The sequence below is a fragment of the Arachis stenosperma genome, chromosome 2, assembly GCF_014773155.1.
Source record: "Arachis stenosperma cultivar V10309 chromosome 2, arast.V10309.gnm1.PFL2, whole genome shotgun sequence".
Classification (NCBI taxonomy): Eukaryota; Viridiplantae; Streptophyta; class Magnoliopsida; order Fabales; family Fabaceae; genus Arachis; species Arachis stenosperma.
The window spans coordinates 13,931,296-13,944,264 of record NC_080378.1 but is presented as its reverse complement, the minus strand read 5'-3'; the positions used below and the strand labels follow the sequence as shown (position 1 = coordinate 13,944,264).

The 12,969-nt window shown below is 32.4% G+C and overlaps 1 protein-coding gene and 1 pseudogene across 1 annotated transcript; both read left to right on the top strand.

Annotated features, from left to right (window-relative positions):
- Positions 1 to 1,889: 1,889 nt before the first annotated feature.
- Positions 1,890 to 3,785, top strand: LOC130963676 (40S ribosomal protein S15-4). The gene is made up of 4 exons (XM_057889776.1): positions 1,890 to 2,045; positions 2,154 to 2,302; positions 2,379 to 2,436; positions 3,361 to 3,785. Exons 1-4 carry the CDS (start codon positions 2,043 to 2,045, stop codon positions 3,607 to 3,609), a joined length of 459 nt encoding a protein of 152 aa, XP_057745759.1. The 5' UTR covers positions 1,890 to 2,042; the 3' UTR covers positions 3,610 to 3,785.
- Positions 3,786 to 7,276: 3,491 nt separating this feature from the next.
- Positions 7,277 to 12,142, top strand: LOC130962597 (uncharacterized; annotated as a pseudogene).
- The last annotated feature ends 827 nt before the right edge of the window (positions 12,143 to 12,969 follow it).

The following is a 12,969-nucleotide window of genomic DNA, read 5'->3' as shown; positions in this document are numbered from 1 at the left end:
AACATTAATAGTTATATCTCTAATATTGCTAAGTTCTCGAACACGATGCTCCACCACCCCCAACTAGAATACTCCTCCTTAGATCATCATTGCATCCTCATCAATCATGGCGGACTCCACATCAAAATCATTATCATCATCCTATAGTACATCTTCGACACCATCTGGTATTCCACCCTCCCCGAAAATTGGGTTCATAACGGGAGTACCAGCCATCGCAATAGCAAGCTGATCAAAAGGTCGATTATCACCTATTTGTCCATCACCATCGAGGTTGAGATTGGTTGCGAAGGACAAAGATGCCACCAAAATTGCCTCAGGTGTAATGATAGGTACAGATGAAGAGGCACCAACAGGTATTGAACTAGAAGCTCCTTGCATTGCTAAGGATTGAGGATTCCGGTTCGATCCTCTTGAACTACAAACCACATCTCCAAACTTGGCCAATATCTCATGGGTCTTCACCTCGGGAAACTGACACCAACAGTGGAATAAAACTTGCAAGTCTTCGTTACTGTCTATCACAAAGGAGTCATACTTCACACCACGTCATACAATAGAAATCGGAATTCTATAAAATAACTTCTCCACTCGTTTCACACTATGCAGTTCTAATTTTTGGATTATAGTATTTTGAAACTCAACAAAACTTATAGTATATTTGATGAAGACTCTCAATAGAAATCGCGTTTTTTTTTTTCTAATCGTCCTTCTCTAGTGCACAAGAACTAAAAAACTATCTTCATTAGTCATTGTAAGTCCCACCCTAATGAACCCATAACATTCTAATTGTATTTATATAGCTTGTATTTCTTAATAAATCAAATTAGATGAATTCGATTTATATCACTATATCAGTATATTAGTAAATCGAATTTACTAGAGTCGATTTACACCTATAATAACTAAATCGAATCAAATGAATTCGATTTACATAAATTTATAATAAATCGAATTAGATAATTTCGATTTACATAGATATATTGCCAAAACGAGACATCTATGTAATGTTATTTCATTTAGAACATTGGTATAATATTGACTTCCATTTATTTTTTTTATGTGTTTTACCCTAATAATAATATAACTTCATTGGATTATTGATTTTGTTAAAATATTTATTTTATTTTAGTTATTTTGAATTAAATAATAAATTTGTATAGTTAAAATATTTTTTATAATACAAAGATAACAATTTTATTTAATACTAATTTACTTTTTTTTCTAATATTTTTAATCAAATAAAAAAATTATTTTTTATTTTTCTTTTATCTAAACAAATAAAAAAATACATCTAATTTTTTTTTCCTTTCTACTTCTATTCTTCTATTCAATTAATACCTTTTATACATACATATAGCATTAGGTGGGAGTTTTAATGGGTGAGATCTTGTCGTGATAATTGTTGTGGGTAGAAAGTATTTAACATTCGGTCGGATTTGGAATCAAAAAATATTTTGTTGGGTTTGAATTTGTTATTTTTACTTTATATTATTTTTAGGTCAGATTTAAGTTTTATTTCAGGTTACTTAGCTTGGCTCAATTTTTTTTATAATAAAAATATATATTTTAAAATGAAATTAATTGTGTTAAATTATATTTTTATATTTTAATTAATATTTTTTATATTATATAATATTTTTTATTTTAAAATAATTTATTTTAGTATAAATATAATACAATATTTATTAGATTTAATTTTAAAAATAAAATTTTATTATTTTAATATATAAAATTTTACAAATTTGTATATATTTACTTAATTTATATCTAATGGACTCAGTTTAGTCCAATTAAAGTCGACCCGGCTTGGCCCTTGAACACCTCTGGTTGTGGGTTTATTTTCTGTGGATCGGGCTACAGGCCTCGTTACTAAACAAAAACTATCACAATAGAGAACCCTCGGTCTCGTGAGCCATTCATATAAATTATAAAACGTTGTCATTAGCGGTTTCGCGGAAACCCTAGCTACCACACAAGCTTACAGAGCTAGAATACATTCACACAGGGAGTAGCAGCTTCAGCTTCTCAGTTTCGCAACGATGGTGAGAAATCTATATTCTCTCATTCTCAGTATCAATTTGATTTGAACCGCTCTCATCGATTCGTTGTTTCTGGTGATTAATTTTCGTTTTTGTTTTTGTGTGTTGAAGGCTGATGTGGATGCAGAGGTAGCGCCAACTGGAGTACCAAAGAAGAGGACGTTCAAGAAGTTCAGTTTCAGAGGCGTGGATCTCGATGCACTCTTGGACATGTCCACCGATGAACTCGTTAAGCTCTTCACTGCTCGTGCTCGCAGAAGGTACCTGTGTCAAACGTTTGCATTTGGATTTTGCATTTACGTGTTGAAGGTTTTTAATTGTTTTTCGCTGTTGCAGGTTTCAGCGCGGTTTGACCCGCAAGCCTATGGCGCTCATCAAGAAGCTGCGTAAGGCGGTGAGTTTTCTATTTTTTAGTTTGAATGTTATTGATTCGTTATCTTTCTATATGATTGGCTTCGATTTTGATTATACCGTGCTAAGCATGAATAGTGTGATTGTTTTTTCTTGATGTGTTATGTGTCTATCTATTGTTTTTTCTTGATGTATTATGTGTCTTTCATACTTGGAAAATATGCTAAGTTATGGTTTTGATTCTTATAAATTGTGTGAAAAGTCCAGAATTTCCTAGAGTGTGAATACTCCTAGTGTTGATCTCTGTGACAGGGAGGAGAAACTTGACCCTGTATAGCCAAAATTCAGTATATCTTTAACATCATTTGTTTTGTCGCAAGCTTTTTACCCTTTGACGTTTATTCAACTTAACTTGAAAGAGCTGTTTTCTTAGAGAGAGTTTTATGGCCTTAAAACAACACTGCTGTAACAAGAACATGGCATGTCAATTTTTGTCTCCCAATCACCTGTTTTGTCCAAGTGGCTGTTTAGTGTGTACCGAAAATATATTAGTATATGGCAGAACACATTGTGAGAATAAGGAAAATAAGTAGAAGGAAGAGTAAGTAGTAAGTTCTATGAAAAAAACTAAGGCGGTCTTGGTTTTGCAGTGAGGACTGAGGAAATAGTTTGTGTGGGCATGTTATACAAATTCGTTTTCTTCATCTTTAACTAGTGATTGTTTTTCTGTCTGGTTTGCTTGTGCCACCTTGCTACTCTGAATATAGTATTGCTGAGTTGCAATATATTATAATAAATTTGCTGGCTGTAGTGAATAAAATGTTTGCACATTAATTACTTTGAAAAACTCTGCCATTGTTGTTAATTTGCATTGGTATTGGTATTGGTCTGTTTTGTATGGATATGAATACTGTCTTGAACCAAATATTGTTTCTAATCATTCAACTGATGCCAATTGTTGAAACAGAAACGTGAGGCCCCAGCCGGTGAGAAGCCAGAGCCTGTGAGGACTCACCTCCGCAACATGATCATTGTTCCTGAGATGATTGGTAGCATCATTGGTGTTTACAATGGAAAGACATTCAACCAAGTTGAAATCAAACCAGAAATGATTGGGCACTATCTAGCTGAGTTCTCAATCTCATACAAGCCTGTTAAGCACGGAAGACCCGGTATTGGTGCTACTCACTCTTCCAGGTTCATTCCTCTCAAGTGAAGAGATGTCACAAGGGCCCTATCCTTTTCTCTCATGTTGAACTTTTGCTTGTTTTTCGGGATTTTTTTTAATATTTATTTTCTAGTTGATATTGCTTTACTTTTATGATATTAGTGAGCATAACTATGGATTCCAATTTTGTCTAGTGATGAACTTCCTGGATTTTGTTTTCTTTATATAGTGTGCATGAGAAAATCATTTGATGAAGACCAAAAATACTTTTGATAAAATATGATGCGCTATTTCAGTAATCACTACCTCTTCCAAAGAATATCACACGAAATAGGTTCTTGAATCTGGAATGTAAGTTTTTATGGATACACCGGAGTTTGCGTAGGACAATTTGTATTAGAGGCTAATTAGGTTAAACATGTCTACTGAAGTAAAACTAGATGGAAACATTTGCAATGACAATTCTACAACTTCTATAGTCACCAAATCACGCTGCTCGAGTGTAGTAGTAATCAATTAAACATTGAAAAACAGACAATTAGGTCTTTGACCTTTTGTCTTGCAGACATTTCTGTCCCTGAGCATTTGAAAATACTTTTAAATTCTTGACCTTCACAAATCTTGGAGGGATGAGTCATTCTGTCCATTACCTCTGTCAGACCCAACGGAATAGTTTGACGTAGCTGTCGTTCTAATGATGTGGCATGACGGGTTGACACGTAAACTGCTGACTGGAAGGGTACTTTCAAAAATTGGACAAATAAGTCCTGTACATTAAAACGACGTAGTTTTTAGAACATGGAGCCTTGCTTATTCTTTTCTTCTTCATCTGCATCTGATTGAAAAGCCTACAACCTTCGATCAAGCCAGAATGGCAGCAAGCTGTGAAAATGGCCAAAAATATGACCTCACTAGACCTCGTGCCGGATTCAATCAACTCTACAAATTGTTTCAATGCTTCTTGACTTCTTGTCCATGTCCATTTATTGTATTCTGCACCATCTCTATACATCCCATCTGATTTGGCTTCCATCAATGTATTCATGGACCCATATGCGATAATCAAGAAGCACAAGACCGACATCATGTTCAAAACCTGATGCCTGCATTTCATAGAACATGTCAAATGATTCATTCAGATTTCGTAAATTGGCATTGCACCAATCCACCTATCATACTAGTCTAAGAAACAATGTCCTTCTTAGACATTTCATCAAACACTTGCCTTGCATCATCAACAAACACTTGCCTTGCATCATCAACAGACTCACATTTCATATACATATCCATCACACTGACCCAGTTTCACACAAGCCCCGAGTATGCTAACAATAGTTGCCACATTAGGCTCAACATTCATTCTCAAAAACAATGCAATGGCTTCTTCAAACAATCCATCCTTCACATACCCAGATATCAAACCAGTCTAACTGTCTAAGACACCACATCTCTCATAGGCATTTCATCAAACGCCTTGCAAGCACTATACTTTTTTCAAGTTGCTTCAAGCTCCAATCAAATTGCTTCAAGTAATTGCAGGGGTAATGAACCTCAGTGACACCATTACTGATAGATAAGTCACTGGAAACAAGGGCAGAGATCAATAATTGTGCATGGATTTGCTTGAAGGATCTCAAATAAAATTTGATCATATATTTTTAGGTACAGGGACTTATTTATCCAATTTTTTAAAGTATCCTTCCAGTCAACAGTCCACGTGTCATCCTGTCATGCCATGTCATCAGAATGGCAGCCACGTCAGACTATTCCGTTGGATCTGACGGAGGCAATTGGATGGAAGGACTCATCCGTCCAAAATTTGTAAAGGTCGAGAATTTAAAAATATTTTCAAATGTTCAGGGACAAAAATGTCCTCAGAGCAAAAAGTCAAGAACCTATTTGTCCTTTTCTCTTAAACATTTTAAACGGCTCCACTGCACTGGATGGAACCAATATTGTCGGTCAATTTCCTCCTCGATCTTGAATTTTTTGTTGGCAACGAATCCATTTTCTGAATCCTTCACTTTCGAAACCCAAAAATCTTGCTCGTGAATTTGTTGAGTATAAAAATTAAATAAACGCTCGAGGTAGGTTTGGGAGGTATCAATATTGTTACAAAGCAATATGTATGTAGTGGTAGTGAAGATGTAATCCTGCAAGAACTGAATTTAATTGAGAAGATTTATCAATCACAAAAAATTGACAGTCTAATCGAAATTTATCAATCACAATTTCTCCATAGATGTAGAATTGCCACAATGTTTTCAATTTTGCAGTTTATAAGGATTTTGTTAACCATATTTAATAAGAGTTTTTGGTATGTTTTAGTCATACTTTGGTAACCTTGAGAAAAGTGTGAGAGAAAGATGATTTCAAATAAGGGGAGTCTTTTAAATTTTGAAAACTTAACTTTAGATAATAAAATTGTTCCACATTATTAATATATCACAAATGTAACCAAAAAAATATTTATTCTTAATGCACCTAAGAAGTTCTAGTTGATTTACTTTTACTGGAATGAATAATACAAATAGTATTTTTGAAAATCATATAAATTATGTTTAGTTAATGTTTACAAACTCCGTCTATACTACACTTGCAATACATAGTCGATTCCAAGTTTGGATAAATGATCGGGTTGTGTTAGGTTTTCGACAGTCAACATAAAAACTTAGTCGAATCTTCATGACATGGATCAAAGACGTTATTGCTCTAAAGTTTGGTCGTTGCCCAGAGGCAACACGCTATATGACTCGCGTACAATGTCAAATGAGTAAGAGTCGTTGATCGGTGTCCGGATATAGTGTTAAATGAGTAAGGGTTCCCGCATTTTCTTGAACTGATGAGTGTAAATAAGCTAGTTCATAAAGAAAATGTAAAGGTAAAGGTCGGAGCGACTGAAGGTTGAGATTTGAGACATGGAATATAGGCACTATAACAGAAAAATTCATGGAGGTGGTGGATACCATGACAAGAAGGAAGATTAATATCATGTTCCTATAAGAGACAAAATGGGTCGGCGCAAAGGTTAGGGAGTTGGATACATCCGGATTCAAACTTTGTTATATAGGAAAGGTGAAGAATAAGAATGTGGTAGGTATTATCGTGGATAAGCAGTGGAAGAAGGACACAGTGGATGCCAAGAGGGTGCGGGATCGGATCATCTCTATCAAACTTGTGCTGAAAGGAGGTAATTTTCATGTGATTAGTGCCTATGCACCACAAGTGGGTTCAGACGAGTAATAAAAGATAAGATTTTGGGAGGATCTAGAGAATTTAGTCCAAGACATACTTTCGGGAGATAAGATTTTCTTAAAAAGAGATTTAAATGGCCATATTGAAAGAGAAGTAATTAGGTATGAAAGTATTCATAGAGGCCACTGTTTCGGGGTGGTTAATACCAAGAGTAAAACTATTTCGGATTTTTCTTCAACCTTTGACCTCATCGCAAATACATCTTTTAAAAAGACAGACGAACATCTTATAACCTATATAAGTGGCATGACAGGCTCTCAAATCGACTTCTTGTTGAGGAGAGTCAACTAAAAATTTTGTATTAATTATAAAATTATTCTGGGAGAGAGTTTAACAACACAACATCGGATGCTCATCATGGATTTCGCGTTGAGCAAAAGTTAAGAAAAAGACATCATACGAAGAGCCCATGGACGAAATGGTGGCGGATGAAAGGTGAAGAATAAAGAAGCTTCCTAAGATGGGTAGGAGAAGAGGTAAAAAGTGGGAAGGGGATGGAAGCGTGGAGAAGATGTGGAGAGAGATGGTAGAAGTTATTAGAAGAACAGTAAAAAAAAATTGGTGAATCTAGAGGGATATGACTAAGAGACAAGGAGTCCTAGTGGTAGAATGCGAGTGTACGTGAAAAGATAAAGACAAAAAGAGAGTACTTTAAAGAGTGGTCTTTGTGCCGCAATACAGATAATTGGAAAAAATATAAGGCGGCTAAGAAAGAGACAAAAGTAACTATAAGTGAAGCAAGAACAAGAACATATAAGGGTCTCTACCAGTTTTTAGGCACGAAGAAAGGAGAAAAAGGTATATATAGAATCGCAAAGAGCTGTGAAAGAAGAACGAGAGACTTGGATCAAGTTAAGTGCATAAAGGATAAAGACGGAGAGGTTTTGGTTCAAGATGAGAAGATCAATAAAAGGTAAAAGAGCTACTTCTACGAGTTATTTAAAAAAAGACAGAAGACTATTTCAAGTCTTGGTTGGTTATGCACGAGAGAAGAAGATCAAAATTTTGACTACTATAAAAAGATTCGAAAATTCGAGGTAAAAGAGACTTTAAAGCGGATGAAAAATGATAGGGCAGTAGGACCCAATAATATTCTGATTGAAATTTGGAAGGGCCTTGGAGAGAAAGGTATCAGTTGGTTAACCAAACTTTTTAATGAGATTTTAATGTCAACGAAAATATTAGATGAATGGAGAAAGAACACCTTGGTACCTATCTACAAGAATAAGTGGAATATATAGAGTTGCGAAAACTATAGAGGGATCAAGCTCATGAATCATACCATGAAGTTATGGGAAAGGGTGATAGAACGAAGGTTGAGACAAGAGACACAAGTAATAGAGAACCAATTTGGTTTTGTGTCAGGTAGATCCACAACTGAAGCTACATACCTGTTAAGAAGGATGATGAATAGCTATCATAGTAATAAAAGGGATCTACATATGGTATTTATTGATTTGGAATAAGCGTACGATAGGGTGTCAAGGAAGGTTTTAGAAAGAAAGATAGTAAGGATCACATATATTCGTATAATCAAAGACATGTATGATGGGCTACAACTAGTGTGAAAACTCAAAATGGTGTAACAAAAAATTTTTTTATTGGTATAGAATTACACCAGGGATCATCCTTAAGTCTATACCTTTTCACATTAGTCTGGAAAATACTTATAGAGCATATCCAAAAGCATGTGCTATGGTGCATGTTTTTTGTCCATGATATCGTCCTTATGGGAGAGTCAAGGGAAGACGTAAATAAGAAGTTGGATTTATAAAGAGAAACTTTAGAAATGTATAGTCTGCACATAAGCCGTAGCAAACAGAATATATGGAATGTAATTTCAGTCACCGAAGGAAAACTCTAATACAGAGGTGAAGATTGGAGAAAACATCTTACGAAAAGTTAAAAATTTTAAATATCTTAGGTGCATCATACAGGATAATGAAGAGATTGAACAAGATCTAAATCATAGGATCCAAGCAGGTTTGTTAAAATGAAAAATGGCCGAGTGCGTCTGGTTTAATATGTGACAAAAAAAGTGTCTTTAAAATTTAAAGATAATTTCTATCGCAATCTATCAAACTGATTATGCTTTATGGTATAGAGTGTTGGGCGGTTAAAGGGGAGCACGAACATAAGTTATGTATGGCAGAGATAAAGATGTTGAGATTGATGAGTGGTCATATGCGATTGGATAGAATAAGGAACGAAGATATAAGAGAGAGAGAGTTGGAGTAGTACTTATTGTGGAAAAGATGGTAGAATTACGTCTCAGGTGGTTTGGACATGTGAGAAGAAGACTGATAGAGCACCTAGTTAGGAGGATGGATAAGATGAAAGATGGATAAGGGGTGAAATATAGAAGAAAATCTAAGAAGACTATCTATGAGATGGTCAAACGAGATCTACATGTAAACGGTCTTTCTATAGACATGATACATGATAGAGCTCAATGACATCATTTAATTCATGTAGCCAAAAACGGAAATTGTCTATGGTGGAAAAAGTATCTTCCAGTCCTTTAAGGTCTATGAACAAATATTCTAAATTTGTGGCTATCATTTATGCCGTACAAGAATTATAATTATATCTACTTCAGCCCCAAAATTTTAATAATAGTAAATCGGTATCAATTTGACAAAGCAAATAAACTATGTTCTCTTTGTTCTCTTTTTGGTTTATAATAAACCATGACTTTGATTGCAGTTGTATGAAGTCACTGGTGAGTTGTTTATTGGGCTTGAACGGACTTTTGTTAATACAAATATCTGTTATATATTTTATTATATATTATTAATTTTATAACAAAAATACATGATATGATACTTTTTTGTTGTAATTAAAAAAATTAAAATTAAGTTTTTTTTCTTTTTTTATCTTTTTCTCTTTATCATCTATTTTATTTCACTTTTTAATTTTAATATTAAAAAAATAATAATATTTTATAATATTATTAAAGTATGATGTGTATAACTAGGATAGAAAGGATATAAATTTAACTAACAAATTTATTATTTAAAATATAAATCTAATTCTCATATATTTGTGTACCTGAATTTTTTAAATTTTTATAATACACAAATATGAGATTTAGATTTATGTATGTAAATTTTTTAAAATTTTTAATATATAAATCTAACCTTTAAATTTGTATATCTCATCTAAATCGATCCTTTAGATTTTTTTTCTTTCCTCAAAAAATTTGACTCTCTAATTTGTTTAATAACAATTCTAAAAAAATTAACTCCATATTAAAAAAAAATACCAACTTTTTTAATAGCTGTGCATTACACACCAATTTACTCTATATAAAAAAAATTAGTCACTCTATTTTTCTTATATACTATTATTAATTATTAGTTTGATAACCAAAATATATCACGTATTATTTGCTAGTTATAATTAAATTTAAAATTTAAAATTGATATTTGTATTAATATTATATTATTAGTTTGATAACAAAAATATAGATTTTTTTATTTTGAATCATTTAAATATTTTATTTATTAAAATATGCAACATGTATTTTTTAAATTATCATTATACATTTCAAATACAAAAGGTAAAAGATAAATAAGTACAGAAGTTATACTATGTATTCGAGATGAAATACCTTAAAAAAATTCTAAATGCATTTGGAATGTATTATATCTACGTATATGTATATATTTAGAGTGCACAACACTCGAGATAAAACCAAAAATTAATATATATATATATATATATATATATATATATATATAGGTATAATAATATGATTATTAAATAAAAATGAAGTAAGAATGAATAATAAATTATTAATTAATTTTGTTTCGAAACAAAATATTAATTGTAAGAAGAAAACTAATATATCAACTAAATAGATAGGTATATAATAATAAAAAAATAATTATATTATAATTAAATTAATAAATATTTATTAAAAAAATTAAATATACATCTTTGAGTTAAGACTTAGAATTACAGTTTTTGGTTTTAATTTTTTAAGGTTATTTTTGTTAGACTTATAACCTAATAATATTATTATTATCGTAATATTGGCAATTAAGACAATGATAATAACATTAATAATTATAGCTAATAATAATAATAATAATAATAATAATAATAATAATAATAATAATAATAATAATAATAGTATAAAAACAAAACGTTGCAAAAAGGATAATATTAACATGACTATCAGGTTAGCTTATATTTACATTTGCCCCAATTGTTACAATAATACAATCTACTATTTGTGGGCCGCTCTCTATATTTCTGGATAGGGAAAGTATGAGGAGCCAATGAAATATTTATACAATGTGTACAATGGAGGTTTATGGAGTATTAGAGATATAATCATTAGTATTACATTTTCTCCTGAAGCTTTTGGAATTAGTGGTATCATGACATGGTATTAAAGCGCTAGATCCAAAAGGTTAAGAGTTCGATCCTTGGTGAACCCAAAAATTAAACTAATTTTTTGAGAAGATGTTTATTATCTATTGTATTCTAAATAGTTATTCTAACACACGTCTTCCATTTGGTTTAGTAAGACATAAAAACTTGATAGATACGGGATGACATAGATGAACATGAATACACAAAATTTGTGTACTACCTATAAGTTGGGACACTAAGACATAGACACAAAATACTAATTTTTTTCTTTTAAATTCCAATTTTAACCCTAATCACGTTTCTTCTTCTCTTCTCTTCTGTCTTCCCTCTTCCCTCTTCCCTCTTCCCTCCTCCATCTTCTTCTGTCTCTATTATCTTCCCTTAATCACTCCTCCCTCTACCACCATTGCTGCAGCCATTCCTAGCCACTCATTAAGATCTGTCACCCACCACTAAACAGTCGCAACATCCCTCACGAGTAGCAAGTCACTGCGCCGTCGCAGAGCCGTCATCGTCCACCCTCGTGACCCAGCACCTCAACGCCATCGTCATTCACCCCTCGTGGCCCAGCACCTCACAGCGCCCGCCCCTTGCAACACAGGAACGCTCTTATTACTTGTCTTCCTCCGTTCACAACTGCCATCGCCTTCCAACAACTCGCAGCCGTCATTGCCTTCTTCTCCCATTCTATTGCGGTCACCCCATCTCTCATTCTCTTGATTTTTTTTTTTAATTTTGGTTGATTGTTACTGTGATTACTAGTTGCTTTTCTTTGTCAATTTTTTTTGGAATAGACAATAATTATTGTTAATAAATTTATTTCAAATTTTTTTGTTAATTATAGATGATGATGATGATAGTCGTATTGATGATAATGGTGGTTGTAGATGTTGAGGGTGGTGGTAGTAGTGGTGTTTCTGATAAGAATAAATTTAGTATTTGATATGAATAAAAATTTAGTATATTGTTGTGTATATTATTACTAAACACAATAAAAAAAATATGTATGTTTATGTCTATGTATTGTTATATCTTTGTGTTTGTGTCAATTCTTTTGTATCTTTGTTACCAAACGGAGCCTAAGGTCTTGATTATACTTTCTCCACCTAAAAAAACTCCCCAAAAGTGGAGCTTAGTTTGGATAAAAGGTGGCCATGATCCCCAAAGATTTTATAAAATAATTAGTAGTTTTACCTTAAAAAAAAAAGTAGCTCACTTGGTTGAGGTTTGATGCTCATAACTAAACGTGTTTGATGCCCATTCTCACCTTTCACACAAATATTTTACTTTTTTTTGTTAGAGTTGTTGGGAATAAATAGTATGACCACAATCCAATCAGTCACGTGTCAAATAATTTGTTATTATTATATTAAAATGTTAATATAATAAGGTCCTTGATTAAATTTAGAAATTTATCATTGTGATAGTGATCATAATATTGAGAGATAAATCTTTTATAATTTAATATAAATTGTTCTTGGTCATAGAATTATTAAAAAGGACATTAATAATCCGAAAAGATCAATATATATATAATGGTCTTCATTGAATGAAGATTAATAGATCTCATTTATTAAATTATATATATAGATGGTGCATATAGAGATATGACCATTGAACTGACTGACTCTGAGAATTCCTAATGGTTATAATTATCGCATATTTGTCAATAGAATATTCTCAAGATGAACATAGTAATAGAGTTTCCTTTGACCTGTGAGTGTCATAGTAATTAACAATGTATTTATTATACTTTCATTCCGGACACCT